This window comes from Sphaerodactylus townsendi, linkage group LG07 (assembly GCF_021028975.2).
Source record: "Sphaerodactylus townsendi isolate TG3544 linkage group LG07, MPM_Stown_v2.3, whole genome shotgun sequence".
NCBI classification, from domain to species: Eukaryota; Metazoa; Chordata; class Lepidosauria; order Squamata; family Sphaerodactylidae; genus Sphaerodactylus; species Sphaerodactylus townsendi.
Genome location: NC_059431.1, coordinates 104,096,475 through 104,115,418, shown reverse-complemented (window position 1 = coordinate 104,115,418; position 18,944 = coordinate 104,096,475). Strand labels below are relative to the sequence as shown.

At 43.6% G+C, this 18,944-nt stretch overlaps 1 protein-coding gene across 1 annotated transcript; it reads right to left on the bottom strand.

The window, feature by feature from the left end:
• Positions 1–2,312: 2,312 nt before the first annotated feature.
• LOC125437051 (dynein axonemal heavy chain 6-like) lies at positions 2,313–14,307 on the bottom strand. The gene is made up of 6 exons (XM_048504421.1): positions 14,277–14,307; positions 11,588–11,863; positions 8,828–9,004; positions 5,053–5,300; positions 2,701–2,968; positions 2,313–2,372 (listed from the first exon to the last, which is right to left on the bottom strand). Exons 2-6 carry the CDS (start codon positions 11,855–11,857, stop codon positions 2,313–2,315), a joined length of 1,023 nt encoding a protein of 340 aa, XP_048360378.1. The 5' UTR covers positions 11,858–11,863; positions 14,277–14,307.
• Positions 14,308–18,944: the final 4,637 nt, after the last annotated feature.

Genomic DNA, 18,944 nt, shown 5'->3' with positions numbered 1-18,944 from the left:
ATAAAAGTAATCATCAGGGGTGAAACCAGTCTCAAGCAACGCAGTTCGACACGCACTTCTGACCACTTCTTTAGCTAATTCTCTGAACTCTGACAGTTGTGATGCCACCTGAAAATGTATGGCACAGTTAGAGAATCACTGATACAAGATCTTCAAAAAGACACATGCATCAAATCCTTCCATCGTCCCGTTGACACCCACTTACATCTTCTAGCTGTGAAATCTGAGCACCTTTAAATTCAACCAGTGTGTATAAGTAATTCTTTTCAACTTGACAAAACGCCAGGTCACCGATTCTATAACACATGTCTTGGATGTTAAGTATCGCTGGTCTCAAACACTGCAAAACAGTTTGGGATAAATTAAGGAGGCAGAACTTTGAAATACTACATCAAAACCAGTGAAACGAGATCCCGGTATTGCAAGCAACACTCAAATCCAGCTATAAAACCTTCTTTGATAATGGAAGCTGGGGATGGTTCTCCATAAAGTGTGACGAAGCACAGGACCGAGTCCCCTTACACAAGCAGCTGTATTTCTCTACAGAAGTGGATCTAAAAATTGTGTAACAGGTTGCTGGCTGGGCCATTCTTCTTAGGCAGAGATGGGCCACTGTGGTTAAATAGCTACGTGTCAACAAATTCAAACTGAATCCAAAGAAAATAAAGGCGAGGGTGGTTGGGAAAGCTGACGTCTATGGAAGCCATCATGCTTCCCGCTTTTGAAGAGGTCAAGTGACCCTCATTGGCTCAGTAAGCGTCTAGGGGCCGTTATTACTGGGGAAGTAAATGAATTAAATTGCCAAAAAATACTTTTTTCCATGTCATTTAGCCTAAAGCAGGGGTCTGCAACCTGCGGCTCTCCAATTGGCCATGCTGGCAGGGGCTGATGGGAATTGTAGTCCATGAACATCTGGAGAGCCGCAGGTTGCAGACCCCTGGCCTAAAGGATGTCTGACCCAAGTTGATCTAGCCATGTGGATCCATGCCACAGTCACCTTCAGCCGAGACTATTTTAAAGCACTCCAACTGAATCTGTCCTTGGAGAAAATGCAAAGACCACGTGGCACCGCATGCTGCAGCTAAACAATACATACTATATATATTCTGCAATTGTTCCATTGGTTAACCATTAGTTTCCAACTTCAGTCCTAGTACCGGCTATTACCCACAAAGTTGTCCATGGTCTAAGACAGTGATTCCCAACCAGGGTTCCGTGGTACCCTGGGGTGCCGTGAGCATGTCCCTGGGGTACCGCGACAATGCTACCAGCCCCCCTCACTTTTGCAGTGTCTTCCGCTGGTGCCAGCAAGGACATGGAGCTGGCCCAGGGGGCAGGACCTGCTGCAAGGTCAGCAGCTGCTTCTTGCCCCACAGTGCTTCCCTTTGCCCTGGGAGAAGAAGGGGGTGGGGGTGGCAAGCAGGGGCACTGGGAGGGGAAAGTGGGGGGTGGCAGGGGTACCGTGAGATATGAAGAGTGAGGTCAAGGGTACCGTGATGTCGAAAATGTTGGGAAGCACTGGTCTAAGAGCTGCACAGCTGCAGAACAGCTTTACTCAGCTGAGCAAGATCTGAAGATGCCATCAGGCAAAAGGATAAGATCCACAGTTGCCTACATCTGAATATTCTCTATTGTGGCTCCCTCTTGATGGAACAGCCTGGCAAGGAGATCAGGAAGACTCCCACCCTTCTATGACTCAGCACAGCGTGGCAAAAGGGAATTGCTCCGGTCAGCATTTCGACAAAGAGGATAGGGTTGCAGTTTTTCCACCCCATCGCTTATTTATGTACTACGCTGCCTTTACAGAATTGATCTTCAAAACGGAACTACTCTTTTGTTGCACTGTATACTGTTGTGTATACTGTTTTGCAGAGGCGTAGCTTCAAGGGGACAGGGGGGTTGCGACGGGGTGGGACGGGGGCGGAGGACGCACCAGTACACTGGGCGCTTTCCCCCTTGCTACGCCTCTGCTGTTTCGTATGATGTTGTGTATGCCTGTTCACGCTATCCTAACTCTCCTCTTTACTACAGCTGCATTCCAACATGACTTTTGTCCATGCAGGTCCCATGATCTTCAGTGTAACTTTTTGGGGTGGTCTAAGGAGGTGCCTCCCTTTTCTCAGTAGTTAAAAAACAACAACACAGACTGGAGCTAATCTGTCATACTGTCAGTTTTGTGACCTCTGATGTTGTAATTCAGTTTTTATGCACTGCTTGCTTTTATTGCATTTTTAAACAAAAATTATGTCATTTTCCTTGAGCCTCATCAAGAAAGGTAGACTATAAATGAAGCAAGGCAATAGATGTCAAAATCACAAAAGCTGCTGAAACATGCCCACATCACCAACTTGCGACTCTGCAGAGTCAATGCTCTGGAGATGTAATGCATGCGCAGAGCACACTAGTGCCACTGCAGTAGAAATCAACACCTTTAATCAGAGTCAATCCCAAAAGGTTGGTAAGACTATTCCATTGCTTAGAATCTGAGGATGTATGTTTTCCTCCATACATTTCAACACTAGGAAAATTATACTTGTAATATACTACGCATACCTTTAAAAATATGCTGACCTTTTCACTATTTTCTTTAGCCTTAAGCAACTATTGTTTCAAAAATAATATCTTTGCATTTGTACAGTGCTTTAGAATGTTCAACCGACTTCAGGTATATCATCTCAGTAACAAAATCACAATACATACAGGATTAACAATGAACAAGTTCTTCTGCAAAGCTCGGCGGCATGAATTAATTTTCTTAGAGCGGACGTTCTTTCTCCACACGTTAAATGACTTCCATTTGCGAAATATAGCAAATATAGGAATTTTGGAGAGGCTTCTGTGATATAGATATTCCTGTTCCCAGCGGGCCAGTTCCAGATATTCAACTTCTCCATTACATGTATGAATAACTGCATTTGGGCTAATTGTGTAGTAGTCGTTTTTATTAATGCAGTCATAAGTTACAATTCTAAAAAAAGAAAAGAAAATTAAACTGAATAAGGCACACATTAACAGAATTCATGCGGGTCCCAAGTTAGGAAGAAGACAGAAATCAATGACTAATTTCTCTGCCTGTTTTTTAATCTCTAGCGCAGGGGTCTGCAACCTGAGGCTCTCCAGATGTTCATGGACTACAAATCCCATCAGCCCCTGCCAGCATGGCTAGACTACTGATTGCCTGCACATACATGTTACGGTTTCCTATTTCAAAACAATATGCACACATAAATATACACATGTATACACACACACGCACATATCAGTCAGTTGCAGATACTTTTTTTAAAGGCATATCCAGGGGAAAAAGTACGGCAAAATTGCACAACTTCCCTAATTGCGTCAGACCTTCTAATATATGTCTGGTTTACACTTTGTGATTGTAATTATTAGGATATCTCTGACACCCTTTCCCAAACATCTGTTAACAGTATATCAAGACTGCTAATGGTATTAACCTACTAACTAGAAAGCTACATGAAGGCGTGTCTGCTATTTACCGTATTACCGTGTTTCCCCGAATATAAGACAGTGTCTTATATTAATTTTTGCTCCCAAAGATGCGCTATGTCTTATTTTCAGGGGATGTCTTAGTTTTCTGTGTTCTGTTCATCGGGCATGCTTCCAAACAAAAACTTTGCTATGTCTTACTTTCGGGGGATGCCTTATATTTCGCACTTCAGCAAAACCTCTACTATGTCTTATTTTTCGGGGATGTCTTATATTTGGGGAAACAGGGTAGCAGGCTATATCCATTTTTTCAGCCATAAGCAACTAAAGGTGACACTCTGGGTTCTTAACAATGACTATACACAATGCAAAGGTTAGTTGGATGGACTTGAACCAGAGAGATCCAAGTTCGAACCCTCACTCTGATTTGAAAACCAAAGAGTGACCCAGGGCCCGTCATTATCTCTTATATAACGTACATCATAGTATTGTCGAAGGCTTTCATGGCTGGAATCACTGGGGTGCTGTGTGGTTTCCGGGCTGTATGGCCATGTTCTAGCAGCATTCTCTACTGACGTTTCGCCTGCATCTGTGGCTGGCATCTTCAGAGGATCTGAATAGAGGATCTATCAGATCCTCTGAAGATGCCAGCCACAGATGCAGGCGAAACGTCAGGAGAGAATGCTGCTACCGTGTTTCCCCGAATATAAGACAGTGTCTTATATAAGACAGTGTCTTATATTAATTTTTGCTCCCAAAGATGCGCTATGTCTTATTTTCAGGGGATGTCTTAGTTTTCTGTGTTCTGTTCGTCGGGCATGCTTCCAAACAAAAACTTTGCTATGTCTTACTTTCGGGGGATGCCTTATATTTTGCACATCAGCAAAACCTCTACTATGTCTTATTTTTTGGGGATGTCTTATATTCGGGGAAACAGGGTAGAACACGGCCATACAGCCCGCAAACCACACAGCACCCCAGTACATCATAGTGTTGCTGTGAGGATGAATTTGGGGGGGGGGGGGAGAGAACTGTTCATGCCATCATCACCTCATTAGAGGAAGAACAGGGTAAAATTAGAAGAACAGGAATTAATAATAACTGTGCTTAGAGAACACAAAGTATTAAAAGGCAAGTTAAACTGTCACATCCCACCCTAACTGTAATCATGCCTGGGCTGATTTTGTAACACAAATGCAATAGCTAGTACTTTGTAATAATCAGAATGGAAGGCGTTCTTTGAGCTTAAAAACTGATGTTAGCCTGTCAGTTTTCCCTGGGCAGTTTGCAGCCAATTCCTTTTATTTCTTCCCTTTCAAAATAAGGAGAAAAACAGCAAGTAACAAAACTGCCATATTTTAGTGCCAGGGTAAATACGAAAACAAATTCAACCGAAACATCAATTACCTGCGTTCAGCATCACAGCTACTGAATGAGAAAATTAAATTAAGTGATGCAAGGTATGTTACATTTTATACTCCCTTGAGAAAAGGCTATTCGTGGCAGGACTGTCAGAACAGCAGAAGTAGATTTATAATTCATGTTAAATCAAAATGCGTTATATAAAGTAAAGTTGATCAACATAACAAATAGAAAGTAACTCACTTTAAGTTGTATGCATCATATTCAATGGATGACCGAGGCATTGCAGGAGTCATGTACAGAAACCCAAGATGTTTGTTGCCACATACTATTTTGATAATTTCTTGGGGTTCTGTAACATTAGCTTTAACCACATCTTGTGCTTCTTGAAATGGAAAGGCAGGCGGAATAGGGTTCGGGAGGCAAGCACTTATCTTGACCGTGCTACGAGGCTGTTTGGCGGGAGTCGGAAGGATTTTTGAACCCAGTAACTGAAAAGGTAAAAGAAAAGGAATGCACGCATTACGGTTCTTTCTAAAAACCCAAATCTTTTTATTCAATTGATTGATTTGTAACATTTGGATCTTGCTTCCCCCCATAAGAACATAAGAACATAAGAACTAGCCTGCTGGATCAGACCAGAGTCCATCTAGTCCAGATTCTGCTACTCGCAGTGGCCCACCAGGTGCCTTTGGGAGCTCACATGCAGGATGTGAAAGCAATGGCCTTCTGCTGCTGCTGCTCCTGAGCACCAGGTCTGCTAAGGCATTTGCAATCTGAGATCAAGGAGGATCACCCCACCCTCCCCGCCCAAATCATTTGTGGTCGGGAACGGTTTTTTAAAAATCCTACACTAACAACAAACTTAAAGACGAACAAACAAAAACACATGACCTTATAAGGTTATGAGATTGATCTAAAGTCTAGAATTTGCTCAAGACTTTTTTTTTGGAGGAGGAGGAGGAGAGTTATTTGGGGGAAACTGTAAGCATGAACCTGCCTTGTACTGCCTTGGTTCATTAAGCCCGGTATTATCCACTCAGGTTAGAGGTGGCCCTTCGGAGACTTCGGCAGAGGTCTTTCACATTGCCTATTGCTTGATCCTTGAAACTGGAGATGCTGGAAATTGAACCTGGGACCTTCTGTATGCAAAGTAGATGCCCTACATCTAAGCCACAGCCACTTTAATCATCAGCAGATTCATATACAGATTCATAATATGTTATAATGTAACACTTTCCTGTTGCTCCTGTAAAACTGGTGATGTCTCCACAGCATAATTATACCATCTTCGGCAGAGGCCAATTTGCTGGTGGTCCCCAGCCCCTCAATGATGCGGCTGGCCTCCACGCAGGCCAGGGCCTTTACGGCTCTGGCCCCGGCCTGGTGGAACACTCTCCCTCCAACTGTCCAGGCCCTGCGGGATCTTGGTGAGTTCCGCAGGGCCTGTAAGACTGAGTTGTTCCACCGGGCCTTTGGAGAGTCCAGCCGCTGAGTGAAGTGCCCCCTTCTGCTCCCTTACATCAGGGGTCTGGTAACATCGATGGGACCCACTGTTCCTCCCTCTTGGGGAGGGTTTTTAAACAATGGGTTTTCGCTGGACGCCATTGTATTGCATTAACTGCTGTTTTTAAAGGGATTTAGCTATGCTATTTTATAACTAGTGGAGCTTATGTAATTTGTACTTTATCTATCTGTATTTAGTTCTTGCTGCCCTTGTTCTGGTTGTATTTCTAGTGCAGGGGTCTGCAACCTGTGGCTCTCCAGATGTTCAAGGACTACAATTCCCATCAGCCCCTGCCAGCATGGCCAATTGGCCATGTTGGCAGGGGCTGATGGGAATTGTAGTCCTTGAACATCTGGAGAGCCACAGGTTGCAGATCCCTGTTCTAGTGGAACTTTATGTTGTACACCGCCCGGAGCCCTTCGGGGATAGGGCGGTATATAAAACCAAATAATAAATAAATAAAATAAATAAATGTTACAAATGAAGCCATTTTCCTTTTTTTTGTTTGCTTGTTTGCACAGTGCCTTTAGTAACTATCTGGAAGTGTTTGAAGCTCATGAAAATAATTTGGGTTGGTTTTCACAGGAAACACTTTTTATTTATTTATTATGTTGCTATATAGGGGTGGGGGGGAGAGAAAGCACGGCTTCCATACCTCCAGAACACAGGGCTTTCCCCCATTCTCATGTTTCTAATTTCTAAGTTCATGTGTGTTTGTTTGTTTAGGGGTCCAATTTCACATGTGCTTTGCTCCCTCTAGTGGCCAGATATAGGACAACATTAAATCTGGCACTTAATTTTTAAACCTGTGCTGAATTTTAAATATGTTTTTTATCAAGTGGACCACGAGAGGGTGTAAAGCATGTGCAGAACTGAAAAAAAAAGCACCTCAAAGAAAAAGGAACTTGAAAGCGAAGAAAATGAAAAATACACAAAAGCCCCCAATTTCCTGTCCAGTTCTGAGGATTCAAAAAATCTTATAGCCTAATTTAAAACAGTCATTTAAAAATTGTAAAAATGAAACACAAATATGGACCTAACAGCAGCCCACCAAGGACCATTTTATGGCTTCCAAGACATGTATTGTTTCAATCCCAGAGTGGACCAACGTGAGAGGCCACGTTCAAAGCTGTCCAGCTTTTATTTGCTTTTTCTTTGGCCCACTTGACGAAAACAGAAGAGTTATTACATCTGTCCCAGGCAACAGGTTTTTAAAAGTCACAGCACTGCCCTAGGGTACCGGAAAACCGTGTTTGCAATTATCAACCGGAAAAGTCATCTTCGCTTCCATCTGTGGCTGCACATCAGCGTAACATTCTTCTAGCAATGGCCGTTTCAAGCCACAGGCCCCACCAGGCAAGATCCTTGCCCATATCCCTGAAATAGGAGGCAGATGCCGCATGGGGGAACTGTGCTCAGAAGAGCTGCAAACGACAAGCCAAAGAACCACAGGTAGAGCCCAAGCCACTGCATCCCAGGCCTGTGCCAGTTATGCATACATCCCGTGGTGTAAGGGTCTGTTACTCCGGTCAACAAACAAGACTCGAGAAGGGTTCAAGAGCTTTACTGGAACCGTGTCAGCCCAAGGATCGATAGCCGAAACTAAAGTTTGGCTCTCTGGCTTCGGAATATACATGTAAGTTACAGAAAAGCTCAACCCATAGTACCCCCACCCTCGCATTCCCATAATATCAGCATTAGAAAGGACGGTGGGAACAGAGGCATTGTCTGGGACAGACAGTTCACTCCTTCATAGGAAGGCAGATAAGAATGAACGTTTAAGCTCCATTGACTAGTTATTTGCAAGCAGGGGGAGGCCTCCTTAGCCTCGGGCGATGATAATAGCAGAGCCATCGATGACCTTGGTGTGGACCAAGCTGCCAGCCCGAGCATGGTGCAGGCCTAACACGTGGTGATCTTACAGCATTTCATGCAAGTACTTCTGAGTATTACTAAACCCTTGTGTGACAATCAAAGACTTAAACAGGAAAGAAGAACCCAACTGCATACACCTGAATGTATCTATTTATTTATATGTATTTTTACCCTGCCCTACACCCCAAACAACTCCAGCCAGCTTACAACATAGGATAAAAGTCATACAGTCTGATAATCTAAAAGCAGTTACACTCTATAGCACTAAAACACATTTTAAATTCTTAAAACCTATTGACATTCATAAAACCTATTTAAAAATTTGTATTACCAGAAGGGGGAAAAAACCATAATAAAATCTCTTCAGCTGAAGGCCAGGAAAAATAGTTTACTAATTTTCTAAATACACAGAAAGAATCATAGAGTTCGAAGAGACCCCCAAGGGCCATCAAGTCCCACCCCCTGCAGTGAAGGAACACCCAATCAAATGCTTGATGCACCTTGAGGGGGAGGTTGTTCCACTGGAAAAGCCCTATCTTGGGTCTCCCCGTTTTTTTTTACCCTTCCGCCTGGGCAATATTTCATCAGCTCCAAGAACATAAGACCACTACAATGATATGTTTAGTCAGCAAGTACCTGGATTTCCCTGAATTCTTCTGGAATTTCTGGCACGAGTGTTTCCACAGCAACAGGCCACTTCATTTTCTCAGCTGAAGTGATTGGTTGTAAGACTCCACCAGCTAATAATCGTTCCCTGTTCTTCCGGTATATATATTCAGGTTGTTTATGGCTTTGATGAATCTTCAATGCAGGCTTAATTAAGGAGAAAGAAAGATAATGTGAGATCTATTTCGCCATCAACCTGGCAAATTCGGCAAATTAAATTAACAATTAAAAAAACTTAGTCCAGCAATGATGCATCAGCGGCTAAGAGACTGAGAACGTGAGAAAGAATGCACAGTCATGCAGACCCAGTGACTTTCTGATATTTATGACTTGGTCAAATCTCTCCTTTAAAAGATCCTATGGCCGTGGTGGTGAACCTATGGCACTCCAGATGTTCATGGACTGCAATTCCCATCAGCCCCTGCCAGCCAATTGGCCATGCTGACAGGGGCTGATGGGGCCAATTGGCCATGCTGGCAGGGGCTGATGGAAATTATAGTCCATGAACATCTGGAGTGCCATAGGTTGGCCACCACTGTCCTATGGCAATGGTCCAGGAATACAGACTTGACCAAGTCATAAAAATGCAAATAATAACATGGCCACTTTTAACAGCCCTCTCTACAGCTGAACTCCTACAGTAAACTTAGAAGCCAGTGAGGAATGTACAGTTGCCACCTTGTCAATTTCTACCCAAACACCAGCTGTTTCTTTTTTGCCAGAACCTGGAAATAAGCTGCTGCACTGGAGAAAGCAAGATATACCCAGACAAGCAACGGGGCAGTCTCTTCAACCCCCTCATCCCTACCTCTCAGAGATGACAACCCCCCCCCCCCTTAAAAATAACATTTGTATCACACAGTTTCTAATAAACATTTCGGATTTAGGATTACAACCTGGAAACCAGAACATCTACAAACACCTTTAGGAAGAGGCACCTTAAGTAGGGGATAGACTACACAGTTTGAAAATACCTTCATGTTTACATATTTCTCTACTTATCTCAGATATCTTATCTTTTGTTTTTATACTACTGACTCCCACCACCACCACCACTACCAAACACACACACACACACACACACACACACACACCCCAACACCATTTTCTGGTTAATATTTGTTCAACACAACAATTACATTCATCTTTATACATTCACGACTGCAAATATTTCACAATGAAACATCAAGCTACAATCCTTTGTCATGGAAAGCTGCAAAGTTGCAGCCAACTCCATACAGCTTTCAAGGCATGAGATGAACAGAGATGGTTTGCCACTGCCTGCCTCTGCCCAGTAACCCTGGACTTCCTGGATGGTCTCCCATCCAAGTGCTGACCGGGGGCCACCTTTCTTAGCTTCCAAGATCTGACCAGATCAGACTAGCATGGATCAATCAGATCAGGGCAATGTATCCATGGGTACAGCAGCAGTGGCGTGGTGGTTAAGAGCAGGTGCATTCTAATCTGGAGGAACCGGGTTTGATTCCCTGCTCTGCTGCCTGAGCTGTGGAGGCTTATCTGGGGAATTCAGATTAGCCTGTGCACTCCCACGCACGCCAGCTGGATGGCCTTGGGCTAGTCACAGCTTTTCAGAGCTCTCCCAGCCCCGCCCACCTCACAGGGCGTTTGTTGTGAGGGGGGAAGGGCAAGGAGATTGTAAGCCCCTTTGAGTCTCCTACAGGAGAGAATGGGGGGGGGTATAAATGTTGACCCATGTGTTACTATGTGCAAGGCTGCAGTCAAAAGGTAAGGAAAAAAATACAAGAGTGTGCTTGCTGATAGGTTGCCTACCAAGAACATTCCTGGCGCCTGCCAAGTACTTTTGGAAAGAGGATGGGGACTTGGGTTCAACTGTTCACACAATTTTTTAAAAACACGGCTTTGGCAGCAGCTGCTGTAACACAGGGATTTTCACTGCGCAACTGAAGGTAAGAATGCAACGTCACCTGCTTCCTGTGGTAGCCACTCTCTGGCAGCCATGCACCCACAATACTGTGTCAGAATTTCATCATAATTATTAACAACCTTTGTTGGCTTTGAGCATAAAAAGTTACAGAGTATTGCATTTTGAATCGCGTATTCTCATAGCGATTGAGAGAAACTTGGCTACTTCCACGGTTGTATAAGAGTACCGATCGCTTAAAAGGAAATGCACTGTATCCTTTTCAGTAAAAAAGGGACTCCTTTTACCTGAGGTCTGATATGTGTTCCCCGCTGGAGTACATAAAACTCACAGTGGAGCAACAGGTGTGCTATGATTTCAGGCTGTCTCTGCGAACAAGAGCAAAGTCTTTCGCTAGGAGTAAATACCTACCCCAAAGAGTGGCTGTGGGGAGAATATTAAGGCAGCTGACAGAAAAGATAGTCGGAGCTGAGGGGATGTAAGGTGGGAAAAATTGAAAAGGGAGAATTCCATGAGCAGAGCTTATTCCCAGATTCATCAGTGAGCAAAATTTCAAAAGTGCCCACAAACCCAAAAAGATTGGAAACCCTGAACAAGACCTTCAATGAAATTCGCTGAAATCCAGGATTCACAAATACCACCACTCATGCTCAGAGGCACAGCAAGGGGGGAAAGCACCCGATGCACCGGTGCACCCTTCGCCCCCGTCCTGCTCCCGAACGCCCTGGCCACATCCCCACAGGGACGCGCGCCTGGTGCGTCGCACACACCCCACCTGTCCCCTTGTAGCTACGCCTCTGCACAAACTGGTTTTAAAATCAGCCTACCAAAGGCTCCAGCTTTATGGGCTGCTGTCGTTCTCTGGTTCTTTCTCGTGCTTTTGTATTATGTATGAATTTCAGAGCTTGAGGACTTGCTGCCCCCTCATGTGCAGCCATGCTTGCCAGTCTCTTTCGTAATTCATTTCTTGAAGGAGAAATCCTCAAATCTGAAGAGGAAGGTTCTTCACTGCAGATGTCACAATTGCTTCCATCATTGACAATGTCGGGCCATTGTGGGCTAGTTTGTATAGACGGTAATGACACCCTTTTAGACATAATTACCTGAAAGTTTAAAAAAATGTTTTCAGCATAATTCAGTGAAACCATATCTGAATTTTAATACAATATAAAATATTTTTGCCTGAGCCATCAGCAAAAAACTGTCAGAAAGATAAAACAAAACCCAGCAACATAAATGCAGTGTAAAAAGGTAAACTTCAAAGGGACCGGTTGGGGTGGGTTTTCCAGGCTGCGTGGCCATGGTCTGGTAGATCTTGTTCCTAGGAGCAGCAGTGGCGTAGGAGGTTAAGAGCTCGTGTATCTGATCTGGAGGAACCGGGTTTGATTCCCAGCTCTGCCACCTGAGCTGTGGAGGCTTATCTGGGGAATTCAGATTAGCCTGTACACTCCCACACAGGCCAGCTGGGTGACCTTGGGCTAGTCACAGCTTCTCGGAGCTCTCTCAGCCCCACCTACCTCACAGGGTGTTTGTTGTGAGGGGGGAAGGGCAAGGAGATTGTCAGCCCCTTTGAGTCTCCTGCAGGAGAGAAAGGGGGGATATAAATCCAAACTCTTCTTCTTCTTCTTAATGTTTCGCCTGCATCTGTGGCTGGCATCTTCAGAGGTGCATCACAGAGAGAAGTCTGTTACATACTGTGTCAAAGGGACTGTTCGCTTGAGAATCTTGTTGAGATAACATATGATACTCTTCAAAGAAACTAGAATATTAGAAAGAAGGAACAGGCATCTCTAAATGCAATATTTATTTTCCATTTTTGTCTGTTATTTATTTACGTTAATGTATACAACAAAATAGAAATATATGCATATTTTACCATTACTGCTAGCAATTATTTTAATATTTATTTAGATATTTATACTCCACTTTTGTTTCTAATGACAACTCAAAACAGCTTCACAGCATCATTTCCCCTCATTAGCCCTTTTCCAATGTTCAAAGGACTTCACAATCTTTTACAGAGACTAAGTATAAAGCATGGTATCAATAGGATAGTAGTGCAGACAGGGAATCTGACACACGCACATATTTATCATAAGCATTACTCAAACAATTCATAAAGTCATTTGAACACACTGAAGTTCCATAAAATTATATTGCCAATTACAAGTTGTGCAAAGGCACTCATAATGAGATGTGGGAGAAAAAAATTTCAGACACAGTTTGCCAAGCAGTGAAAGAAGAAATACTGATTCTGCTAAAATTCCTTCTTCTACACCACTGCTTTCCAGCCTCAAAAGGATTGCACATTTTCTTCCTTTTCCCTTGTTTGTCTGGGATTCTTTTCGGCAAGAACAGAAAGCAGATTGAAAGAAAACAGAGTTCCTTTATGTTTAACAGCTGTACAGATTTTTTCCCCAAAAAACATCTTTAACGGCTGTGCGTTATTTTGGATAAGAGCGCGCGGCCTTTTTTTAATCCCGACATAAGAAATAACACCTGCAGGGGGGAGAAAACTCACAGCCGTTAAAATATACAGACACTCACACTTCTAGGGGAGCTCCCCCCTCTGCATTTGGCCCCCTGAAAAACAAAAAGGAAGCCCCTGAGACAATTTGGCAATTGAAAACTCTGTTCTACACAGGTATCAAAGGCACAGAGGAAGCCATCACATCCTTCTTTGCATCTTGTGTTTGTCCTACAAATGCCCTTTCCCAGCAGTTCACAGAATAGGCAATTTCCCTTTAGTGCTGGGGGTCGGTGGGTAGGGAGGAGCAGGTTGTAGCAATGGGGATGGGGGTGAAGATGCTGCTCTTGAGGAAGGAAAGCACCTGTGCTATGAAAGCCCTTTTGCTTGCTGCTGAATGGGGATGTGGATATGGAGGAGAATCACATATCCCTCCCCCCCCCCCAGCCTAACCACCACCAAGTTGCAGGATTTATTATTATTATTATTATTATTATTATTATTATTATTATTATTATTACAGTCAAAGACCAGAACAAAAACGTATACGGCAATTAAAACGTTCAATTTTAAAAGTAACATGGATATTAAAATAGCAAATATAGTTAATTGAATTAATACAGAGGGTCAACAGACCTATAAAACCTAGGGACCCTATCTAAGGCTCATGATCTAACAGTGGAAGGGAAACCTACAATCCCTTGGATCTACCAGAGTGTTTAGGGAGTAAGGAAATATCTAAGAATGACATAAAAGGGAAATACAGTAAATCGTGCTCAACTGTTTCAACTTCTCCACTTGCATAAGTATATACACATGCCTAGTATGGTACCCAATATATATTTGGTCTTGGACCAAAACATTTGTAGTACAATTTAAGATAAAGCAACTTAGAGCCATCTTAACAGTTGCAGGATTTGGAAAGAGAAGCAATGAAGGAACTAACTGCACGATCTCTTGTGAATTAAAAATCAGCATTTGGGGAGGTGGGGGGGAGAAGAGGGTGCGAGCTCCGAGGCCACCTGCTCCGCAAACTCACTTCGCCCTACCTGTAACGACACAAACTCTGGACCCTCCGGAGAGTCCTCCCGTCGCCTGGCAACAATCCCCCCACCCCCGCCCTATCCCATCGTTCCCCGGGCGGGACGCGAGGAAGGTGCGAGCCTCCCCCGTCTCCATGGTGACTGGAAGCGGCCGGTCGCGCTCCTTGTTTGCGACTGTCAATCAGCTGGCTTCACTGGCGTGGGCGGGCCAATTTCCCGACCCGAGTAAATGATGGACAGCCCGGCTCAAAAGCGCGGGAAAGGCTTTTTCTTTTTTTCGCTCGGGGATGTCCAGGATCGTTTTTCCCCCACTCACTTTGGAACGCCCTCTTTATAGCCTGTTTTCTTTGCTTCTGTGTTTTTGCGCATCATCCATCGCAGACCTCTTTTTTTTTTTTTTTTGTTTATCAGCAGTTGGTGCAAAAACAATTTTAGGTGTCTTACAGTGCAACCCTAAAGCCATCATTATAGCGTAAGAGTTCATTCGTCTCAATCAGTGGGTAGTTTTTTTTCCTGTGCAATTTCGATGCCGTCCAAGGCAGCAGAAATGTTAAAATTAAGTTGTTAAAATTCCACAGGGCTCTTTGTAATTTTTTTAAAATGCCACGAAACCGACACACTGACCCCTCTGTTACTATAAAGCCATTAACATTGATCTCAGACCTGACACTTTGTTCATTAATTTGGCAACACATTCATTTCCAAATTTACTATGTTAATATACAGACTTGGTGTCCTTTCTGAAAGCAAATATTTAGTAGAATGCTTCATCTCATTTAATATCATTCTCATATAATGAGGTATTTGCCGCTGCAAACACATTGAGCAACTGGTTACTGTCCTAGAGATAGCTTCAGAGAGTAGCTGTATTTGGTCCATAGAAGAGCGAGCAAGCTTCGAGTTCAGTAGTGCAAGGTTTTGAAGATATCAATTTTGGAGAGTATCAGATGAAGGTAACTTTGACTTGCCAAAGCTCATGTGCCTAAAATCTTGCTGGTCTCAAAGATGCTACTGGACTTCCATCTAGTTGTTACCAAGAGGTACAGGGGGAAGTGTTATCTTCCCTCTCCATTGAGCAAAATTTGATGCCTTCTTCCAACTGAAGTGATTCCTGCTTCACCCAGAAAAGCTACTTAAGTTGGAGTAAGGTGAAGTTTCTCCTGGCCTAAAATTGAGATTTGTCAAAACTCTCTGCAAACTGCTTTAAACATTTGACCTGCCTAGGTTAAATTTATATGCCTAAATTTAGCCAGAGTGTTACTTTTTGTTGCATGTAGACGGATCGTGCTTGCATGATCATTTTCCAGCCATTAAAAAATTCTAAATCGCTTGAGCGACATCTAGTGTCAACTGAGAAGTATACAATGTTAAAAGTGCAGAGACTACGTATAGGTATAGGCCGTTCACAACCTAAAAGACTTGAAATGACTGCTGCTGGAAGTTAGAGGAGAAGCAGAACTCCAGTTGAATATCAAGAAGACAAAAGTAATAACTACTGGGGAATTACTCGTCTTTAAAGTGAACGATGAGCAAACAGAAATAGTTCAAGACTTTCTGTTCCTTTGTTCTTTCTTCAACGGATCTGGAGACTACAATGGAGAAATGAGAAAGAGATCGAAACTGGGGAAGGCAGCCACAAAGGAGCTAGAAAAGATTCTTAAGTGTAAGGATGTGTCACTGGCAACCAAGATAAACTTGATTCATGCCACAGCATTCCCTTTTACTATGTATGATATCCAAACTGTCTCAACCAGTTCCTCTGGAGAAAATGGCTGCCCTGGAGACTGAACTGTATGAAATTATGCGTTACTGAGGTCCCTTCTCAAACCTTCCCCTCTCCAAGCTTCACTTTAAAATCTCCAGGAATTTCCCAACTCAGAATTGGTAACCCTTGAAAGAAAGAATCTGGTTCAAACTGAGGCTTGTGTTATGGCATAAACATGGATCACTTCAGGACTTTCTCCTCCCTGGGTTATTGTTCTTTGCAGTTTGCCATCACCTCAGGTCATGTCTGTCCATTCCAGTAGGCATATCAACAGCCACTAGGGTCGTTTCCCCACTTACCTAGACCACCCTTTGCTGCACGCTACTCCCAGCGCGTGTCATTTCTGGTGTGCTCCCGGGCTTCCCCATGACCCCGCGCAGAGCTGGGAGTAGTCATCAAAAGGCACCGTTTTCAGGAGCGTCAGGAATTATATGAGCTGAGGGGGCGCGACAGCGACAGCATCGGGACAGCTGCGTTGTCGCCGCCCCTGTAGTGGGGAGTGCCGGGGGACCCCGCACTACTTGGGGAGAGTGGCGTGCAGCAGCAGTTAAGTGGGGAAACGACCTAGGGCAGTAGTTCTTTACCTTTAATTCACTACTGCCTGCCAAGCAAGCACTGTCATCAGTTTATTTATATATTTATACAGTATTTCTATCCTTCCTTCTCTCTTTGAATTTAATGTTGTCATCACATCATCACATATGGGGGAGGGCAAGGCTCACCAGTAGAGAATCTGCTTTGCAAATAGACGATCCCAGGTATCCCTACTTTTTAAAAAGGATCAGGTAAAAGGGGGAAGGAGAGACATCCACCTGAAGCCCTGAAAGGCTGCTCCCAGTCAAACACAGGCTATTTACAGACTTGTGGTCTCCTTTGCACTGAGCATATATTCCCTTCTGAATGGATGCTTGGTTATGCATACATTTCTCCTTCTTTAGAACTCACTGCCCTGTTTCCCAAACCTGTTTGAATGAGACTTTTTCTCTGCCTTTGCAGAAAAGTGAAAAGAAATCCATTTGTATTAGGCTTTCTTTGGGTTTTCTTGCTCCTCCCTACCTTTCCCCAAACACACCGCAGCAACTCCTTTCACTCTTCAAGACACCAATGCAGAACAATCCAGAAGGGCTTTAAAAAATGCTGGAGATCTAATGCTGCAGCAATAAACTCAGTGAAACTGACATGAAATTGACCAGGGCCCTTTTTGTACAAATCACCAACACATTTCAAAAATGTTTTCAATCCCCTCCCACCTTTCCATGATGTATTTCTGCACTTATCTCCTCAAAATGATTCTTGGCTGCTGTTACATGATTTTTCTTTTCTTTTTTCCTGTGGGGCCGAGTTCTGTGTTGAGCTGATGTTTCAGTGCTTCAAAGCTTCTTGTTATGATTCTCTATTTCTCATATAAAAGAATCGAAGATTAGCCCCCCCCCCCCTAATGTAAAAAACTATCAGAAATGATATAAAACAGGCAAGGGTGAATGGCAAGAGCTCAGAAAATGGCGCTGAGGAGGAAGTCTAGAGAAGCAGAGAAGCATAGTAGTAAATAGCTTGCACAGCAACTGAAGACATTTCAAAATACTTTAGCCAGAGAAGCGTTTAAAAAGGGGATTCATTTTTAAACGTTTTGAGGCTGGAAACATTTTGTGGTAAAAACAATGCTGAACTCCACAGAGGAAGCATTTTCTTTCCTGCCTCAAAATGCTTTAAAAAGTGTGTGCGGAAAGGGCCCAGGTCTAGCAAAGAAATGCTATACCAAAGGCGGTAACCAAAAACAAATGAACAAAAAGGCAGCGGGCAACATCCCCAAATAGAGATTGTACAGAAACAACAAGGAAGCGGCCATCAGGTAAAATGGTGGTCAGCTCCACTAGAGACATTGTGCAGGAAGAGAATCCCCATTCAAACAACAACAACAAAAAAAACCACAGGAAAACCTCCCTGCAATACAAACAGCCATGGGGTAAGCAGTAAATGCACAAAAGGCCACAGTAGACCAATGGTCTGATCCAGTAGAAAACAACTTCATGCATGCTCCAGTTGATTAATTTAAATGCTTATTTCTACCTTCTCTTACCAACCACAGCAGCTCAAGGCAAATTACAAAAAGGGAGGGGGGGAGCCACATGAAACAATCACAAGAGAAAACAACTTTCCCACAAAATAATACTCTTATTAAATTAATGGTCAACTGGTTGTTGTGGGTTTTCCGGGCTGAGTGGTCGTGGTCTGGTAGATCTTGTTCCTAAAGTTTCGCTTGCGTCTGTGGCCGGCATCTTCAGAGGTGTATCACAGAGAGAAGTGTGTTAAGCACTGTGAAACATTAGGAACAAGATCTACCAGACCACGGCCACATAGCCCGGAAAACCCACAACCACCAGTTGAATCCGGCCATGAAAGCCTTCGACAATATAATGGTCAACTGCTCACCTAAAAAGAATGGTCTTAAGCTCTTTATGGAAGGCAACCACAAGGAGGGTATTTCAAACCTGTAGAGCCACTGCCAAAACAGAGTGGGGGTTTACTGTGGGTAGAGAACTGAAAGGGTGGATTTAACCAGAAAGCAGCTGGGACAGGGAGCCTGAAGTGACAAGCAGGCAGGCCAATTTTAAAATACTGGGTCATGAGAACAGCTCTACAAATAGGACTTTATTTATACATCTATACTTATGAAATATATATGATACACATGATATGTTCAGGAAGACCAAGGTGCCTGAAGGCCAGCAGCCAAGTCTGTAATATTAGGTTTGGCTCCTATTTTTAAGGGGATGGATAAGAAACCCAGGATCTGGGATTTTATCCTGAGGATGAACAGTCTGAAATTCTCCTTCACTTGATGTCAGAAGCCATCGTGAGAGAGAAGCAGCTGCCTTCCCCGCCCCACACCCAACTTCTAAATGCCTCTT

What these genes read in the sequence shown, in the direction of transcription:
- LOC125437051 (XM_048504421.1), bottom strand. Translation starts at nt 11,857, where the DNA reads ATGTCTAAAAGGGTGTCATTACCGTCTATACAAACTAGCCCACAATGG. An exon ending in TATGATGCATACAACTTAAA is followed by an intron (nt 2,969 to 5,052) that starts GTGAGTTACTTT and finishes TTCTTTTTTTAG; the next exon opens with AATTGTAACTTATGACTGCA. An exon ending in ACTTGTTCATTGTTAATCCT is followed by an intron (nt 2,373 to 2,700) that starts GTATGTATTGTG and finishes TTACATCTCCAG; the next exon opens with AGCATTGACTCTGCAGAGTC.